Source organism: Talpa occidentalis, unplaced genomic scaffold, assembly GCF_014898055.3.
Source record: "Talpa occidentalis isolate TD23 unplaced genomic scaffold, MPIMG_talOcc4v2.1 talOcc4.4, whole genome shotgun sequence".
In the NCBI taxonomy this organism is placed as follows: domain Eukaryota; kingdom Metazoa; phylum Chordata; class Mammalia; order Eulipotyphla; family Talpidae; genus Talpa; species Talpa occidentalis.
This window is the reverse complement of record NW_023604295.1, coordinates 1,365,811-1,383,624: the sequence shown is the minus strand read 5'-3', so window position 1 is coordinate 1,383,624 and position 17,814 is coordinate 1,365,811. Positions and strand designations below refer to the sequence as shown.

The 17,814-nt window shown below is 63.0% G+C and overlaps 1 protein-coding gene across 2 annotated transcripts in view; it reads left to right on the top strand.

Annotated features, from left to right (window-relative positions):
- PDE9A (phosphodiesterase 9A) overlaps positions 1 to 17,814 on the top strand; it is a 46,515-nt gene that overhangs the window by 17,201 nt on the left and 11,500 nt on the right. For both annotated transcript variants that reach the window (XM_037524894.2, XM_054700257.1), the window contains exons 5-8: positions 9,726 to 9,780; positions 10,432 to 10,502; positions 12,533 to 12,617; positions 17,166 to 17,247. In XM_037524894.2, coding sequence (XP_037380791.1) covers positions 9,726 to 9,780; positions 10,432 to 10,502; positions 12,533 to 12,617; positions 17,166 to 17,247 — 293 coding nt within the window. The remainder of the gene's footprint in view (positions 1 to 9,725; positions 9,781 to 10,431; positions 10,503 to 12,532; positions 12,618 to 17,165; positions 17,248 to 17,814) is intronic.

Below are 17,814 nucleotides of genomic sequence, written 5' to 3'. Positions count from 1 at the left end.
ACTGCAATCAGCTGCTGCTTCTCAAATTCATATTCCCCTGGAGGCCTCCTCAAGAGAATGCCATGTCCACATCCCTCTCCCTCAAAAGCACATCACACCTCAGCACACCATGGCAGTAGGGTGTGCAGGATGGGGGTGAAAGAATTATCTGGGTAGGAAGGACACTGCCCCAGACTTGCAGCTTTCCAAGAGAATGTGACAGAGCAGGGCAGGATGAGTGTGGGCCTTGTCACCTGGCCTTGCTCCCCTCTATATCACACAGACATGGGGTTCCTAGGAGCATTAAATGATCCACATGTGCAAATCACTGAGAGCAGTGCCTGAGCACAGTGCATGCTAGTGATCATGGGTATGGTCATGGCAGTCTGCAAAACAACCAGACAATTGCATTTCGAGCTGTCCCGGAGACCACTTATCTGACAGGTGTTTCTGCTTTTGCAAAGTAAGCCCAAGGAAGAGAGGGGGGAATAAGGAGAAATTGTGTCCAGGCATCTGAGGCCTCATTTAAACTGTGCCAAGCCTGAAGTCCTCCTGAAGAGTGAAAAGCAGGGAGGAACCAGTCTGCACCATCCAAGTCTGCCCCAGGTCTGGAGAGTCACAGCCTCGCTGCCCAGAACTCTGCTGAGGTCCTTGCAAGTCACTCTCCACATTTTCAGAGCTGATTGTCAGGGTCCCTGGGTCGTTTTGCTGGCAAACATGAGGTGAGTACACTAGGCAGAGTCACCCCATAAATCACCCAGGATGTCCCTGTGGCTGCCAATAAACGTGGTGGCGCCGCAGGGAACAGACCATGGAAAGGGCTCCTGTGCCTTTAAGAAGCAGGGCCACGCCGCTGTTAATGATAGAACTTTATTGGGCTCCTGGGCTATAGAGGAAGCGTCCTCCTTCTGCACGTCTGTTTTATGACGTCCATAAACAGTGAATTGCCGATGACTGTGTCCGGGGCTAGAATGTCCTCGACCTGCTGGAGGGCCCAGGGGAGCGAAAGTGGAGCAGAGGTGAGTGTGTCCCTCCCGCCTTCCCGGGAGGCAACGCTGGAGGGGAGAGATGGGGAGAGGGGCGTGGGGAGTTGCCCTCTGCCCTCCCATGCAGAGCCCTGGCTCGCAGGCTGGGGGGCTGCACAGGGGTGTAAACAAACACACCCACTCCCGAGCCTTAGGGCTTTAGGAGCGCCAATCCCTTTGGGGCCAATATTGTGGGTTATTCTCCCCAACGCAAAGCACGGCGCCCCTTTCTGGGGGGGCTGGCAGCTTATCTGCTCGCCTCGGGAGTGGATTTGTAACGTTGGTAGGTCTCGGTGGTGGCCCCTCGGCTTTGGGGTGATGGCCTGAAACATGAACCACGGCACAACAGGAATCAGTGGAGACACCACGGTGACTTCGTGCGGCCACCACGGGCAGTCCGAGGCAGCACCCATGTGTTGGGGGTCAGACTTGGGGTGCAGTTGCCTGTGCAAATGTCCCACACCATCTCCCCTGCTGGTTTGGGGGCAGCTAGTGTCCAGGACTTTGTTGGTGTTCATTGCCCAGGGCAGGGGTGCCGGCCAGCTCAGGGGTGCAGAGGCCGGGGGCAGCTGTGGCTGCTCAGCCCAGGCGGAGAGCCTCGTCAGCGGCTGCCGGTCGGGTCAGCGTGTTGCGTTAACCTGATCTCGAGAGCAGGCCTGCAGGCTGGGCCGGGCTGTCCGCCGCTGGAACGTGTTCTCGTGTGCTTCTTTCTGAAGACTCAGGATTTGTCTGAAGCAAGGAAACAATTCCTGGAAGCAGGAGGGGGCGAGGTGGGTTCCCTGGGCGTGCACGGCCCAAGGCAGAGCTGGCCCCGCTCTGGGCATCGGGAAGTGGATGGGAGGGCAGACTCTGCCCTGGCCACTCGTGAGCAGCTGGGTAAACACTGCGGGGAGGCGTCTGTCCTGCCACTGCCCGGGAGCCCCGGCGGCCAACTCTATAGGGCTGTGGCCTGAGGGCCCTCTGTCCCCTCAGTTCTGTGCCAGGGCAGGTTGTGGCCACTCCAGCGCACATTCATGGACGGGGTCCAGGCCCAGGCCTGCCCGACGCCGAGATTGCCCTGGGGCCAAACTTCACACTTCCCCAGGGTGTGGGCCCCGCCGGCCTGCAGAGCTGCCGAGTGGTCACCTCAGTCAGTGGATCGGCCCCTGCTCGCCCACGTGTGAGAGGCGAAGAGCAGCCGGCGGACGGGTGCAGCCGAGCCGGAGCTGCATGCCTGGTCATCGGTGCTGGTCATTAGAGTGGCTGCATGCACCTGTATGGACACGTGTGCCCGGGGCCACCCTGCGGGGGTCTGGGGGAGACCGGGGACCATCGCCGGGAGCTGGGAGCAGCGCCCTGGACGTGCCCCAAGGGCCCTGACGCAGGGACCCGCTGGAGGACACGCAGCAGCCCTCGCGGATGGTCTCGCAGGAGAACTCGCCGTGGCCCGTGAGGACCGTCTGGCTCCCGCCTCGGCCTCCACCTGCTGCTCCGCGGCCACGCTGAGCCCCCACTCCCCAGCTCCCCCTTCCTGAAAGGTCCAGGGGCCGGTCCCGCCACCCTGAGCTGCCCGCCCCGGCTGCGGCCGGCACCCGAGGCGAGGAAGACGCCGCCGCAGAGACTCGGCTCGGACGGGTCTCCGTGCGTCCCTGGGCCCCGGAGGAGCGCGCGCCTCCCGCCTTAGCGGATGGCCCTTTCCGTTGAAGGGAGGTTTCGTTGGCGGATGTCGCGCCGGGCACACGGCGTGGGCCTCTCCCTCGGGCACACTCGGAGCCCGCGTCCCCTCGCCGCGCCGTCCCCCGCCCCGCTCACCCGCCCCCCTCCCTGGTCACCACTGAACGGTTTTCTGTCCCGACGCTTGTTTCTGTTCGGATCCGTGCACCGGCTCATCTGCCGTCTGGAGGCGCGTCGCCGCGGACCGTCGTGGCGGCTAGTGGCGGGGTCTCGCCCTCAGAGCCGCGTCATATTCCAGGCGGAGCCCCACTTGACTGCCTGGCGGTCGGGGGGCCCTTCATTTGTTTCCAGGCCTCGGCCCTCAAATGACGCCGCAGTACACATGGGGGTGCCGTAGCGCTTCGAATTAGTGGCTTTTGGTTCATTTGAGGGTGAATACTCCAAAGCGGGGGTGACTGGTTGTAAGGGGTGTCCAGCTTCACTTTTCGAGGCGTCTCCACACGGCTTCCCACGCAGCTGCCCCAAGTCACACCCAACAGCCGGTGCGGAGGGCCTCCCTCACCGCACCCCAGCCCTGGCGGCTCCTCGCCCGCCCCGGAGGACAGCCCCTGGGGGGAGCGGTCGCCCTGGTGACGGGCGTGATGGTGCGTCTTCGTGCCGCTGTGGGTCTCCTGTTGTCCTCCTCGGGGACGTGTCCCGGTCCCCTGTGCGCGTTCTCATTGGCGTGTGTGTGTGTGTGTGTGTGTGTGTGTGTGTGTGTGTGTGTGTGTGATTGAGCTGTGTGAGTGCTCTGTGTTTGGGGGTGTCACCCCCATCCAGAGTGAGGGGTGCCGGTGTCTTCCTTCAGTAACTTCTCAGGTTTTCTGGTGGGGCGCTTGGCCCCCCAGTGGGGAGTAATTAGCATTTGTGATTGAAGATTGCTTGTTACCCCCAAATCCAGGGCTTTGGGGCTGAGGGTCCCAGAGGCGCTGAGGGAGTAGAGAGCACACCTGGGGCTCAGCGGGCAGAGCTCAAACTTGAGCTGGTACCCCAGAGCTCACCTGCCACCAGGGGACACCCCGGAGCTCACCTGCACCGAGGGGCCCTGCACACTCAGGGAAGACAGGAAGCAAAAAGATGGGAAGTCAGAGAGGTGGGGGCGCCCTGTGACCTCATCCTCACAGCAGCAGCCGCAGCCGACCCGCAGCTCCCCGGCCCAGCTCGGTCCTGAGCGCTTCATGGCGTCTTCGCCCCTTCCCCTTGCAGAAAAGTTCAGAGGTGCATCCCCCAGAGACGGCGCAGCCACGAGCTGCTCCAAGGAGGAGGCGTGAGAGTCCCCGACTCTGGCTGGGGCCACCGGTGGGTCAGCCCCTGTGGCCCAAGGGCAGAGCCGAGTCCGCGTCTGCGCTGGGGCTGAGCCCGAGGGAAAGAAGGTGGGGGGAGGGGAGCACTGGGGCTGGAGGCCAGATTCAGGCGTTAAAAGCCTCTAATGCCCCCGGAGCCACCTCAAGGCCCTCGAGCTTTTCTGTTCCCTATCATGCGTGTGCAGACAGTCACTTGGGAAGAATTACTGCTTCACACAGTTATAAGGAAAACCCGGGGCAGCGTCCTGCTGTCTCCCCACGTGGGTGAGGTCTCAGAATGGCGTGGGGGCTGGGCCCCGGCTCCGTCAGGGCCAGTGGGCCACCCCATCCCGCCCCTCCTGCTCCTGCCACGGCCTTCACGATCTGCTGTTTCCAGAATTCTGTGGTTTGCGAAAGTTCTGTGCCCGCAGTCAGGCAGCCGGCACGTGGGCTGGGGGCTCTTTCACTCGGTGCCATTCCAGAAAATGCACCCAGGCTGTGGCGGGGTTGGGAGTCCGGCACCCAGTCCCCTGCACCCCTCAGTGCTGTGCACGGCGGTGTTTGGTCGTCGCGGTGGAGGCTGCTCTGCTCCACGTGCAGGTCCCTGCCCCAGAGTGCACAGTGGGTGTGGGGGCCCCTGTCGCCCACATGTCCTTCTCTGGGAAGCTGACTGACCACTGTCCAGAGGAGCTGCAGGTTCAGGTGCCCGCCCGTGCCGGACTCTAGTGCTCTGCTCCCTGACCGCACTTGGGCTCGTCTGTGCTTTTTTTTATTTAAAAAAAAAATGATTGATTGATTTATGCATACAAGAACTGGGGTGTCGGCCCTAGGTGCGATTGATTGATTGATTTATGCATACAAGAACTGGGGTGTTGGCCCTAGGTACAGGGGTGAGAGGATTCACCAGAGACAGAGCGGGGAGCAGAGCAGGCGGATCCACTGAAACACCCTGCTGAGGGGAGCAGCGGAGAGAGGAGAGGTCTGCTGCGCCCTGTGGGTAACTCCCTGGCCAACCGGGGATTGAACTCAGGCTGCAGTGGCTGGCGATAGCTCGATAGTGCTGAGACTAACCCCTGCACCACCAGGGAGGCCTCTTGTCCGTGTTTTATTTCAGCCTCTCGGTGCACGAGCTGGCTCTCGCTGGGCTGGGCTGTCACACGCCCCCTCCAGGGGGTTCATGCTCAGCCTTGGCGCAGGCCTCTCACCTGGCCACTCCCTTCTGCAGACGCCCCCTCGCGTCCCTGGCCCATCCTCGAGTTGGGTGGTTTCAGCTCTTTACTGCCGAGTCTCGATGTTCTTGCCGTGTCCTGTGCTCACGTCTTGCAAGATGTTTCTCCCAAGCGAGAGCCTCTCCTCCCTCGTCTCCACAGGGGCTTTCCCGGAGCGAAAGGCCCGTCTGGAGTGTGCCCGTTGGTGGACAGTGCCGTGGGGCCGAGCTCAGGAGCTGCCCAGCCGGCAGCCCGAGGACCGTCTCCTGATTTCCTGGCGGCGCGGCCTCTCCTTCAGCCGCGGCCCCTCTTGCGTCCATGTCTGTATTCACTGCCCTGTCTGAGTGTCCAGCTGCTTCGCGCCGTCTGTTGAACAGGCCACCTTCCCTCCCGGAGCTGCTCTCAGGCTGGGCCGAGACCAGCGGTGCCTCCGTGGGGCGCCCACCCCCATGTCCACGGCTGCCCCCGTCTCTCTGACGTGCTGTAATATTAACATCACCCCCGACTAGTCCCCCGCTGTGGTTTTTTAGATTGTTTGGCTGTTTCAGTTCTTTCGCATGTCTGCACACGTTGCAATCATTTTGTCTGTTTCTACAAGTCTTGATGGGATTTTGGTAAGAATTGCGTTAGCCCTGTGTCCCCGTTGGAGAGAACTGACCTTTCTCTTAAGCCTCCCATCCCCAGAATAAACCACTTGCTCTTGGTATTCAGTTATTTTTCCCTTTCGCTGACTTCTGATTTTGACAGCAGTGTGTGAGGGTGTCTGCATCCGCTTGCGGGAGGGACGTTGGTCTGCGGGCTGGCTCTGCGGCCGTGTTGTCTTCGGATTTGGTATCAATTAATGGAACGTCACAAAAAGAATCAGGAAGTGGTGCCTTCCCTTGTATTTCCTGGCAGAAGTTTTTAGAATTACGTTAACTCTTCTTTAAAAGTTCGGTAGAATTCTCCAGCGAAACCAGCTGCACCCGGAAGCATCTCCGTCCCGAGCGGCCAGACGTGGCTTCCCCAGCCCTCGTCAGCGTCCAGACCGCCTGCTCCGTCGGGGCTGCGCGTGGCCGTTCCAGCCTTTCTCGAAACCGGTCCGCGTCGCCTGAGCCGCTGCGGGTGGCTGGAGGGTGTGCAGGCCCCTCCCGAGGGGCTCTGGCCGCGTGCCCCTCCCGTCGTTCCTCATTTGGGGAGCTGTGTCCTCCATGTGTTTCTTTTGTGGCAGCCTCTAGAGATTTGTCACTTTAATTTATTTCTAAATAACCAGCTCTTTGTTCCATTGACTTTCCACATTTTCTGTTCTCGATGCCTTGATTTCCGCTATTATTGCGGTTGACTTTGTTCTTCTTTCTCTAGTTCTTAGCTTGTGGTGTTGAAGTGTTGCCTGCTTCCTCACGCAAGCATCTTATGTGTCGGTTCCCTCCCAGACGTGCTTCAGCAGGTGCCGCGGCTGAATTTTGATGCCTGCTATTGTCATCCCCGGTCAGGTCCTTCTCTCTCCCCCACCCCTGCTTTTTCCCACCGAGACTTCCTCTCTGCCCGCGCGTCACTTAGATGTGTGTTGTAAGCATCCCAGTGTTTGAAAAGCGTCTGCCATGATTTCTAGTTCCCTTTTCTGATGGTTGGACGACATACTCCATACGGTTTCAGTTCTGTGAGCTGCAGAAGGTTTTCTGTATGGCCACGGAGATGGTCTGTCTGCACAGGCGCCTGAAAGGATGGTGTCCGGCTGCTGGCGAGTTGGTCTGTAAATGTCAGTCGTTGGATGGACTTCTAAATTCATCACAGGACTTTGAGATCATTAGCAGTTGGTGGCATGCGACCCGTGCTCTGGCCAAAGGTTTAGGATAAGTGTGTGAAATCCCGCAGGGTTCCCCACGAGGACCTCCCTGGTGGTTGTGGCCATTGGGCCCCCTCCTGCCTTCCCTGTTAGAGGACATCCGCTGACGGTCAGGGCCTGGGGTGGGCCCGAAGCGCGGGCAGTTGCTCTGGGAAAGCGGCATCTTCACCCTGAGAGTTTCAAGAGATAGAACAAACCATCTGTCGTCAAGTCATAGACATGGAATTCAGGGGACCTCGGATCATCTGGTCTCCCTTCCGATTGGCAGGTGAAGGGACGAGTCAGACTTACTTTGATTAGTTCTTGAAATACTTTTTTTTTTAAAGATTTATTTATTTATTTTTACAAGCACTGGGTACAGTCAGAAGCGCGGGAGGGTGAGAGAATTCACCAGAGCCAGAGCGGGGAGCAGAGCAGGCAAAGGACCGAAGGACACTGCTGAGGGGAGCAGCGGGCGGCAGGAGAGGTCTGTGCGCCATGTGGGACCCTCCTGCGGTGGCCGGGGAGCAGCCGGGGATCAAACCGGCGCCGCAGAGGCTGCGGGCAGCTTCGCAACCCAGCGCTCAACCTCTGCACCACCGGGGAGGCCCTTGAAATACTTTTTTTTAAAGATTTATTTATTCGTACATACAAGAACCCGGATACAGGTCAGATGGGCAGGAGGGTGAGAGGATTCACCAGAGCCAGAGCAGGGAACAGAACAGGCAGACTGACGAAGTACACTGCTGAGGGGAGCAGCGGGCGTGACAGGAGAGGTCTGCCGCGCCATGTGGGTTTCTCACCGGCCGGCTGGGATTACACCTGTGCTGCAGAGGCGGCAGACAGCTTCAGAGCGCTGTGCTCAACCATCTGCACCACCAGGGGAGGCCCAGTTCTTGAAATACTTTTAAGAATTAAAATTAACATACTCCTTTTGAAAGGAACTCTCCTGCACTGCTGGTGGGAGTGCAAACTGGTCCAACCACTATGGAGAGCTGTGTGGGGATTTCTTGACCTACTAAAGACAGAGCTTCCATATGACCCAGCAATTCCACTCCTAGGGATCTACCCAAAGGACACAAAAATATTAGTTCAAAAGGATATCTGCACCCCTGTGTTTATTGCAGCACTATTTACAATAGGTGAGACTTGGAAACAACCCAAACACCCAAAAACTAGATGACTGGATCAAGATGTGGTCTATATACACAGAGGAACGCCGCTCGGCAATCAAAAAAAGATAAACTCATGCCATCCGCAGCAACATGGATGGCGCTAGAAGGAATGATGCTCAGTGAAATAAGCCAGAAGGAAAAAGAAAAATATCGGATGGTTTCACTTATCCGAGGAAAACAGGGGAGCCAAATAAAGGATGGGGAAAAATAATAACAATTAAAAAAAACACAACACAACAAGAATAAACAGACGGCTGCATTCTTCAGGGGAGGGAGAGGGATCACAACGAGGGTGGGAAGAGCACAGGGCCCTGGGGTGATGGTCACGGGGGAGCTGGGGGTGGGAATTCTAAAGGGACTGCAAGAGAAAGCAAACCCTGTAAAATAAAAATGAAAATGAACAATGATGTAAAATATATATAAATATAAAAAAATTCCTTTTGGAAATGTGCAGGATATAAAAAAAAAACAAAAATAAGAAAGTGATGGTAACATGTACTCTTAAAACTGAAAGTAGCCACTGTCACTATTTTAGCCTACGTTCTCCCGATACTTTCACAACGAGGCTCGCACCGCGTGGCTGTTCCGCAGTCTGTTTTCTTAACAGTGGACTTGAACATTTTCCAAGCTGCTGTTGCTAGCGGCAGGATGACTCCACGCGACCACGTGAAGGCCCTGGGCCGGGCCTGCTGGCTCGGGGTCCGCCCGTTTGGCCCGTGCCGGGCTCCCCCCGTGGACACCACCCCCGTCCCTGGGAGGGATCGCCGGGTCAGGCACGTCGGCGTTTCTGCCCTTTGCGTCCGATGCCAAGGAGTCCTGGGACTTTGGTCGGCTGCACGGGCTTGGGCGGTCTTGTTGCAGTTTGGTGGGGTTTGCGGGCCGCTCAGGCCCACGGGCAACGCAGGTCACGTGACCTCGGGACCACGGGCTCGCGTCGGGTCTCTACATTCGAGGGCCTGAGTGATGCCGGCTGCAGCGGAACGCACGCTGCCTCCGGGGCGCCGGCAGGAGCGGTGGGTCGACAGCCGCCCCGACCCGTGAGGCTTCTGGCCCGGGCCTGGTCAGGCACAGAGACAGGCGGCCACACTCAGCCCGGGACCGAGCCCGCCAGCAGCCGCCCAGCCCTGCTCACGTGCCCGGGGCCGAGCCTGGGCCCGGCCTGCAGAGCACGCCGTGTCTGAACACGCCCTGACTCGAGCTGTCATCGAAATTGCCCCCATAAATGAACTGGGACACTCAGCGAAAACTTCCCACACGTAAAGGCTCAGTCCCACCTGCTTTTTATTGCTGGTGGCGGCGAAGGGAGGCCAGCCCTGGCCGCTCTGCCGGGAGGCTGCTGGGACACGGCCGGGGGCGCAGAGAGGAAAGGGCATTTCCCTGGAGGTGGACGGGACACCCCGGACCCTGCAGACTGCCCAGGGGTGTGGAGGCCCCACAGGTGACTCAGACCTCCCGCCTCGGCGTCAGGGCCAGGTGCCCGCCCAGTGCCCACCATGATGACCCGGCGCCCGCCCTGCCTCCTGCCCGTGGCCCATCTGTCTTTCCTTCTCGGCCTGTAGAGAAAGAAGAACTGATCCAGAGTGTGCTGGCCCAGGTGGCGGAGCAGCTCTCCAGGTACAAACCCTCCTCCCTCCTCCAGCAGCGGGCGCGGCCCCGGTGGGCACTGCCCAGGAGCCCACTGAGGAGGGAGCCAGCATGGGTAGGGCGGGAAGGCCGCCAGGCCAGGGAGCGCGCAGGAGCCCCATGTCCTCACCCGGCTCCGCGGGGACCCCAGGTCCAGCCCACAGAGCTGCCCCGTTTTCGGCAGAAGCCGGGTTGTGAACACCGAGTGGCGTGGGACCTGCTTTCTTGTTCCCAAGTGACCCCCTGGGTTATGTCACTGTGGTGCTTCTGCCCCGGGATGAACATGGGGTGGACGTGTGAGCTGTGGGCACCTCCCGAAAGCCCAGAGTCGTTCAGCCCAGTGGGTTGGGCCGGGGGTGTGGCGGGTCCCCAAGGTGGTCTGTGCCCGGGGGGTGGGGGCGCAGCGGGCTGGGCTGGGAGCAGGTGCGGGCCCAGGCTGGGGGAGCAGCAGATCCACCAGCACCAACAGCGCGGAGAAGCCGAGTGTATGTCCCGCCACCCCACGCACACAGCCGCCGCAGGCCTGTCCCCCACCCGCCGCCCCCGGGGCTCCCGGGCAGGGCCGCGCCGGCGTCTGCAGAACCGCCGGTGACTTGGAGGGTGTCGGAAGCTGTGATTCGGTTCCTTCTGCTCCATCCCCAGAGCATTTAAAATCAACGAGCTGAAAGCGGAAGTCGCCGACCACCTGGCTGTGCTGGAGAAGCGGGTGGAGCGTGAGTAGCGGCCCCGGCCCCGGGCCCACGCAGTGCAGGGAGGCGGGCGGTAGGACGGGGCTCAGCGGTCGCCTTCCCTGTCGGCCCAGGCCAGGGACCCGCCTCAGCACCTTCTTCCTGCTGGCCAAGTAGGTCGGAGGCGCGTCCCGTCCCGAGTCCCGTGGCGGCGGCGGGCGGGGGCCACCGTCCTCTCCGTGCGGGGCTCGCCGTGAGCAGAGGCCCCAGGCTGCCCGGGGCTCTCATTTCAGCCACGGGCTGCGCTTTCCCCTTCTCGGCCCCCCGCGCCCTCCCTCCCGGGCCCGGCCACCCCCGCGGGAAACCAGGAGTGGGACAGAGTCTTGACTTGGCGACCCGATGGCCCAGATCCCCCGAGGAGACGGCCTGGGCGCCGGCCCTCTGCGTCCTGGCCTGTAACTGAGGGGGACGCCTGGAATCGTCTGGGCGGCCCACGCCCCGGGGCTGTCAGTGCCGGGGGAGATGCCTCACCGGCTCCAAATGTGTGGACTTTGGGGATGAGGGAGAAAAGCCAGACCTTGGCCGGCGGGCCGGGGCGTGAGGCGGCGAAGCGTGTGCCTGGGGCTGGGCAGCTGCTTGGCTGCGGAAGGGCATCAGACACCCGCTGGCCCCTGCACGGCTCCCGTCGCCTCTCCGGTACCCGGCACCGCAGGAGCAAGGTGTGCACCTCCAGGTCTCCTCCCGATCAGCTCACGTTCCAGAATTCTCTGCCCTTCGTGTATCAGACCGAGCCCTTCTCGCCACCAGGGTTCACGCTGCCCTCGGCGGCGCCCCAGTGACCCCTCCGCTGTGTCCCTCCTCCCGGCCGAGCTCCTCCGTGTGGGCTGAGACCCGGGCGTCCTGCGGCCTCCGGCTCCGGGCCCAAGTGCTCTGTGGAGAGGATGTGCCTTTTCTCAAAAGGACCCTCTTCCCAGCGAGCCCAGGACACAGGGGACCCAAGGACACCACCCCAGGGGCGCGTGGCCTCTCGGTGGGGAGCAGCCTGCCCTCGGCACCCCCGGCCCTGACCCCAGCGGCCACGCTCTAGACCAGGCGTTGGGCCCCCGTCTGCTAGCAGGGAGGCAGCGTGACCCTGCCCCCAGAAGTGTTTAGCCAGCCTGCCCGGGCCGGGGTCGCGGGTCCGCAGGCCCATGGGGACGTCCTCCCCTGGGGGTCCCGCCATGGCCAGACGCTTGGGATTGTCGGAAGCAACTTGCCTCATTTCCCGTAGAAACCCACCCCCCATCGGAGCCCGGCCCGGGGAAGGGGACCAGAGGAGCCCTGGGTGGTAGCTGTTTGCAGAAGACCTGACCTGAAGTGCAGTCGCGGGACGGAGTCGGGCCTGTCCCCTTTTGTGCACCGACTCCCACTTCCACTCTCCCCGGGCCTGGCTGGGCAGCCTGGCCGGGCTCTGGGGCAGCCTGCAGGCCGAGGTCTTGGAGCTGCGCCCCTGTTCCCATAGAGGCGCAGCTCACTTCTGACAGCCCCTCAGGCTCCCCGCCCTGCCAGGCGCGCCCTCAGCTGGCCTGTTAACCCTCAGCTGTTCTGAGCCCACCGCCCAGGCTGACCGCTGGGGACTTAGAATCAGCTCTCCTCGCAGGGGCCAGGAGGTTTTGCTGAGCCTCTCCTCGCATTTTAATGCACTGGGGCCACATTCCCGTCTCTTCTCTTTGGGATAAAAGACTTCTTTGTCCTGTGACTTCAGCGGGTGCTTCAGGGTGTGGAGAGAGCGAGGAAGAAGTGGGTGCAGAGAATGAGAAGGGGCGGCTCTGTCCTCTGGGAAGGAAGCCAAGTCACCCCTGGGCCCAGGGGAAAGCCAGGTTCACACCTGGCCCAGGTGGATGCCGGGTCACCCTTGGGCCCAGTGGAAACTGGGCTCACACCTGGCCACACATGCACAGACTGCGGGGTCAGAGTCGGCTAAAGGGGGTGAGAAGCCCGGAGCCCCCCACGCTGAGCCAGGCGCGGGAGCCCCGTCCAGCCTCACCAGGCCTCCGCGGTATCCATGGTAACCCCTGGTTTCCGCGTGTTGCCAGTGGAAGCGCTGAAAGCGGTGGAGATCGAGAAATGCAAGAGCGACATTAAAAAGATGCGGGAGGAGCTGGCAGCCAGAAGCAACAGGTAGGCCTGGGGGCGGGTCCATGCAGCGCCCCGCACGGGGCCGGGGAGGGGGCTGTGGGCTCTGTGTCCCGAAAGCCAGGCCGAGGGGCCAGTCCCGAGGGTCCGGTCTGGCTGTGCTCCAGGCACAGTTGTGAGTGCAGGCAGAGGAAGGCCTGGGCGGGGCGGGGGGGGGTACTCCCCGCAGAGCGAAGCCTCGAGACCACCCACCCAGCTCGAGACGCCGGCGTCCCCGTGGGAGGGCAGGGCCCGGGCCAGGCCGGCGTTGGCTTCTGTGGGACAGGTGTCCGGCGCCCAGGCCCGCCTATGGGCGCCCCACCGCCCAGGGCAGCCCCACAGACACCTCAGACACCTCGGCCCTTCTGGGCCCAGAAATCACTTCTGGGAACGAGGGTCTGCGCGGGACCGGGGGGCCACTGCGAGCTGACCCAGGCTGCTGAAACTTGCGAAAAATATACCCCGGCTTCGTTTACACCTCCGCAGAAGTGGGGGCTTTGTGCAGCGGGCCCCCTGCCGGAACCATGGCAACAGCAAATGCGGAAGATGCGTTCAGGTGGAGGGCGGAGATTCCCGGGACAGCGAAGATGGGGGGGGGGGTGAGCGGATGGCAGGACGCCGGGCGTGGGGGTGTGAGGACGGAGCGGGGGGGTTGGTGGTCGTGGGGATGGGGATGGTGGGGACGAGGCTGGGGGTGATGAGGATGCGCATCGCACTGGCACTCGGCACCCACACCGGCTGGACTGCCCCGGGACGCTGCCGCCCACTGTCCCATCCAGGGGCGCGGCTACAGCATGGCCCCCGGCCACGAACCCCGTGGCCTCGGCCTGCGGAGGTTCCTGTGGAATGGGGGACGTCCCGGGGACCAGTGAACTGAAGGACACCCCTCAGGCAGGTCACCCAGCAGATTGAAGGTCACCCCATTATTTTGCAACATTCAGGCCCGTCCGCGGAGGGCAGCAGCGTGGCTGCGGGAAGGTCTCGGTGGCCGGCGCGGGTCCCTGGGAGTCTCAGCCCATGTCGCTGGGGACGCCGGGGTGGTGACCGCAGCTACTGCGAGTGACCGAGCAGGACCTGTCTTGCGTGGGGCGGACTTAATCGGCCGGGGGTGTCCTCCTGGGGCCCCTGGAGCACGGCGCCCCCGGGGTGGGTGAGCTGGCGCGTCCTCCCGGGGCTCTGCAGCAGGAGCCGGAGGCCCAGGCGCGGGCAGGGCCAGGCTCCCTCGAGACGCGGGCGGGTCGGCGCCGTGTCCCACTCCCAGCTCTGCAGTGAGTCCCCTCGGGGCTCTGGCCTGCGGCGCCGTCGCTGGGGTCTCTGGGGTCTCCTCCTGTCTTCGGGGCAGCTCCCTCCCCGTGAGGGCGCCCTGTGTCCAGATGGCCCTGAGATGTGCAGGGGGGGTCAGGCCCGGCCCGCGGGCACGTGTGGCCGGTTACCCGGTAACAGCGCCCGAGCTCCCAGCAAGGTGCCCAGGCAGGACTTCAGCACAGGAGTCTGGGGAGCCCGACCCCGCCACAGCACACGCACGGGGAAGACACGGGACTGGGGTCCCGGGGAGGACGCCACCCAGGGGTCAAGAGGGCATCCTCCGCAGGACGGGGGCAGCGCGGGGGCCGAGCGGGATGGCGCCGTGGGCCCTCCCCAGGAATGTAGCGTTCCTCCCTCCTCTGTGCTCCCCCGAGCTTCTTGAGCTCCCCCAAGCTCCTTTGTGCTCCCCCAAACACCCCTGTGCTCTTTCAGACTCCTCTGAGCTCCCCTGTGCCCCCCATGCTCCCCTGAGCTCCCCCATGCTCTTCCAAGCTCCCCTGAGCTCCCGGTGTGCCTCCGTGCACCCCCGAAAAGTACAGTTTCAGAGCTTGCAGTGCCTCGGCCCCAGAGCAGCCTCCGGCGCTGGGCGGGCACTCAGCAGACGCGCGCGGGCACCCCTCGGAGGTGAGCGGAGGCGGTGGGACTCTTCCCTCCCGGCAGGACAGGGACAAATTCCGAGCACTGTGACTCATTTAGGAGAAAGAACAGGCTCCCGGCTGCAGCCTCACCCGCCTCGGACCCTGGCCCAGCAGCCCCGCGGTCCCCCTGTGCCCCCACAGCGCACCTTTTGCTCACGGGGACGTAAGCCCAGAGGAAAAGCGGTAAGCCCCGGCGCCGCACCCTTTGTGCCCGGTGCCAGCTGCTTCCATCTGAATCACGCGGTGCCACACAGCCACCTCCTGCCCTGGCCCAGGCTCAGCCCTGCCTGCAGCGCGGGGGAGGCTGCACCTCCAAGCAGCCGCTCCGGGGTGTCAGCCCCACCACCCGCCTCTCCGGGAGGCAGCAGCTGACTGCGCCCAACTTGCCCTACACCCAGCAGGAGCGGGCCCGGCCTCGCAGGCCAGCGGTCACGTGGACCTTTCCCTGTGAGCACCCCAGGCTCACACACCCCCAGACCGGACTGCACTCCCAAAATGCACACCCGGCTTTCTCCCTTTGGCCCCAGGCGGCAAGTGGCCCAGTGTCCTGCTCACATCTTGGGCGAGGCCAGGCTGGGGCCCGCGGCCTCCCACCAGCACCTCGCCAGCAAAGCTCACCCGCGGGGGCTGCGGGCAGGCTGGCGCTGAGGGCACCGGGCTCTGTGGTCGCTGCTGTCCCCCCGCAGCCGGCCTTGATTGCCGCACGGCCCCAGGGAGGGCGACAGGGGCCCTGGAAGTGACAGGCCCTGGGAGAATAAAGCGCAAAGGCGCCGCGCCAGCTCTGGCGGCTGCAGCTTCCCGTGGCCACGGGGTGCAGAGGGAGACCTGTGCCGGCCGGGGGGTTCCGGGAAGCGGCTGGTTCGGGCGGTCCCCGTCTCGCTGGGCAATGCTCACGATCGCCTGAAAGTGAGATTCCACGCAAAGGTGTCGGACACAGAAGAGGAGGAATAACGAGTGATTTTCTTACGTGCGCAGACCGAGCCCAGAAGCACGCAGGCGCATTCCCGCCCTCCAGGGCCACGCCGGAGGCCTCGCTGTGCAACCCCGTCCTGAGCAAGCCCCAGCTCTGCGCAGGGAGCTGAGGGGAGCGGCAGGTCCCAGAGCCGGCGCCCAGGCCACCTCAGAGAGCGAGTTCTGCTTCTGGGTTTGCAGGTGGCAGGACGGGGGCAGCTCAGGCAGCGCTGATATGGGGGGGTCACCAATGATGACTGCGGCCAGGACACCCCTACAGCTGGGACAACCCCACAGCCGGAACACCCCTGTGGCCAGGACACCCTGCGGCCAAGACACCTCTGCAGCCGGGACCTCCCCTGGCCAGGACACCCCTACAAGAGAGACATCCCCTGGCCGGGACACCCCCACAGCTGGGACACCCCTACAGCCAGAACACCCCCACAACAGGGACACCCTTGTGGCCAGGCCACCCCGCGGCTAAGCCACCCCCATAGCAGGGACACCCCCGTGGCGGGGATACCCTATGACCCACCCCCCTGAAATCTAGGCTCTGGATGGCCCAGGTGTCTGTCGATGGCAAGACCCAATTTTTAAAAACAGCTAAGAAGCGCTTGGTGCCGTCCGCAGTAACGGAACCGTCTTTGGCTGCGCACAGCGCACGGTCCAGAGCCGCGCCCTTCCGGTCGCCTCCGGGCCCCAGGCCTGGCCTTCCTGCTCCACTTCGACCCCGGAGCCCCACTCACACAGGGCTCACGATCACCCGGGTGACTCGGTGACCACGTCTGGGGGCATCTCGAGCCTCCCAGCCTGGTCTGGACTTTGCTCGCCGCGGGGTCATCGCCGTGACCGCCTCTGCACCCAGCTGCTGGCCGGTGTCCTTAAAAGAGCTCCCCTGGGGGCGCCGCTGGCCCACAGATCTGGAGTCCCCGCGGCCGTCGCTCCCCCGGCGAGGGAGAGGCACTTGCTGCCGTCCACTCGCTGCAGGCCCAGCCAGCGGGCAACCCCAGCCGGGGACTGACCCTGCGGTAGCCGGGGGGTCTGGTGGGGACGGGCCGAGGTCCCTCCTGCCCACCGGCTGTCGACATGGTTCGTCTTGAAGCCCCCCAGTGGGGGAAAGTGGGGTCCCGGCACATACGTCCCCCCACCGTGGTGGGGACCCCTGCGAGGGGTGGTCCCCGTGATGCGGGGCGCAGCCTCACCCCAGCCCCTGACCCGGGGCTTGCGTCTTTGAGACAGGCGGAGCGTGTCACTTACGGGAAAGAAAAACATAGCTGCGAGTTCCGGGCTTCCTTCCTTGCTGGAAAGTGCGAGGGGCTGCCCATGTGTGCTGGGAAGATTCTGGAAGGCCACCCCAGATTTAGAGGAAAGAAGCGGCTGGAACGGGGGACTTGGGTTTTCTTGAACTTTATCTACTTCGGTGTTGTTTGTAGGAGACAGTGTTTTACCCGCGTCTTTGTGCAGCGCCCAGAAGCCTGCCTGAGGCAGCGGGGCTGTGTCCGGCACCAGGCAGGGCGTCCGGGTCTAGCGTGAGGCTGCCCGGCCTGGCCGAGTGGCTTCTCCCACAGCGAGCACCGCCGAGGGGGCTTCCGAGGCTCGGCTGGGCTCCGGGGGCCTTGCTCGGAAGTGCTCCTGCGAGCTGTCCCCCGCTTCTCTCTAGGTCCAGCTGTCCCTGCAAGTACGGCTTTGTGGATGATGACAAGAAGCTGGCTCCGCGACGCGACGTCCCCGCCTACCCCAAGGTGAGATGGGGCTCCGGCATGCGCCCTGGGACGCTGGCCCCGCAGCGCCCCAGCCTCGGCCCCCGGAGTCTGCACCTCCCCGAGGGCAGCTCCCACCAGCCGGGCCCAGACACTGCTCGCCTACTCTGGCAGAAGCCCTTCCCCTGAGGTGTCCAGCCCCAATTACAGCACCCAGAAAGGGTACCCCAAGATGCTGCCTGTGCCCCCACCACTGGCTCAGGGATGGCTTTACTTGAAAGATGTTTAGCTAAGTTTTTTTTGTTTTTTTTTTTTAAAGATTTGTTTATTGATGCATGCAAGAGCTGGGGTACAGGCCAGAGGCACAGGGGGTGAGAGGATTCACCAGAGACAGAGCGGGGAACAGAACAGGCAGACTAACGAAATCCACTGCTGAGGGGAGCAGCGGGTGAGTCAGGAGAGGTCTGCTGTGCCATGTGGGTCAGCTCCCTGGCCAGGGATTGAACTCGTGCTGCAGAGGCTGCGGACAGCTTCATGGTGCAGCTTAACCCCTTGCGCCACCTGGGAGGCCCCTAGCTAAGTTATTTTTTGATTGTATTATTTTTATTG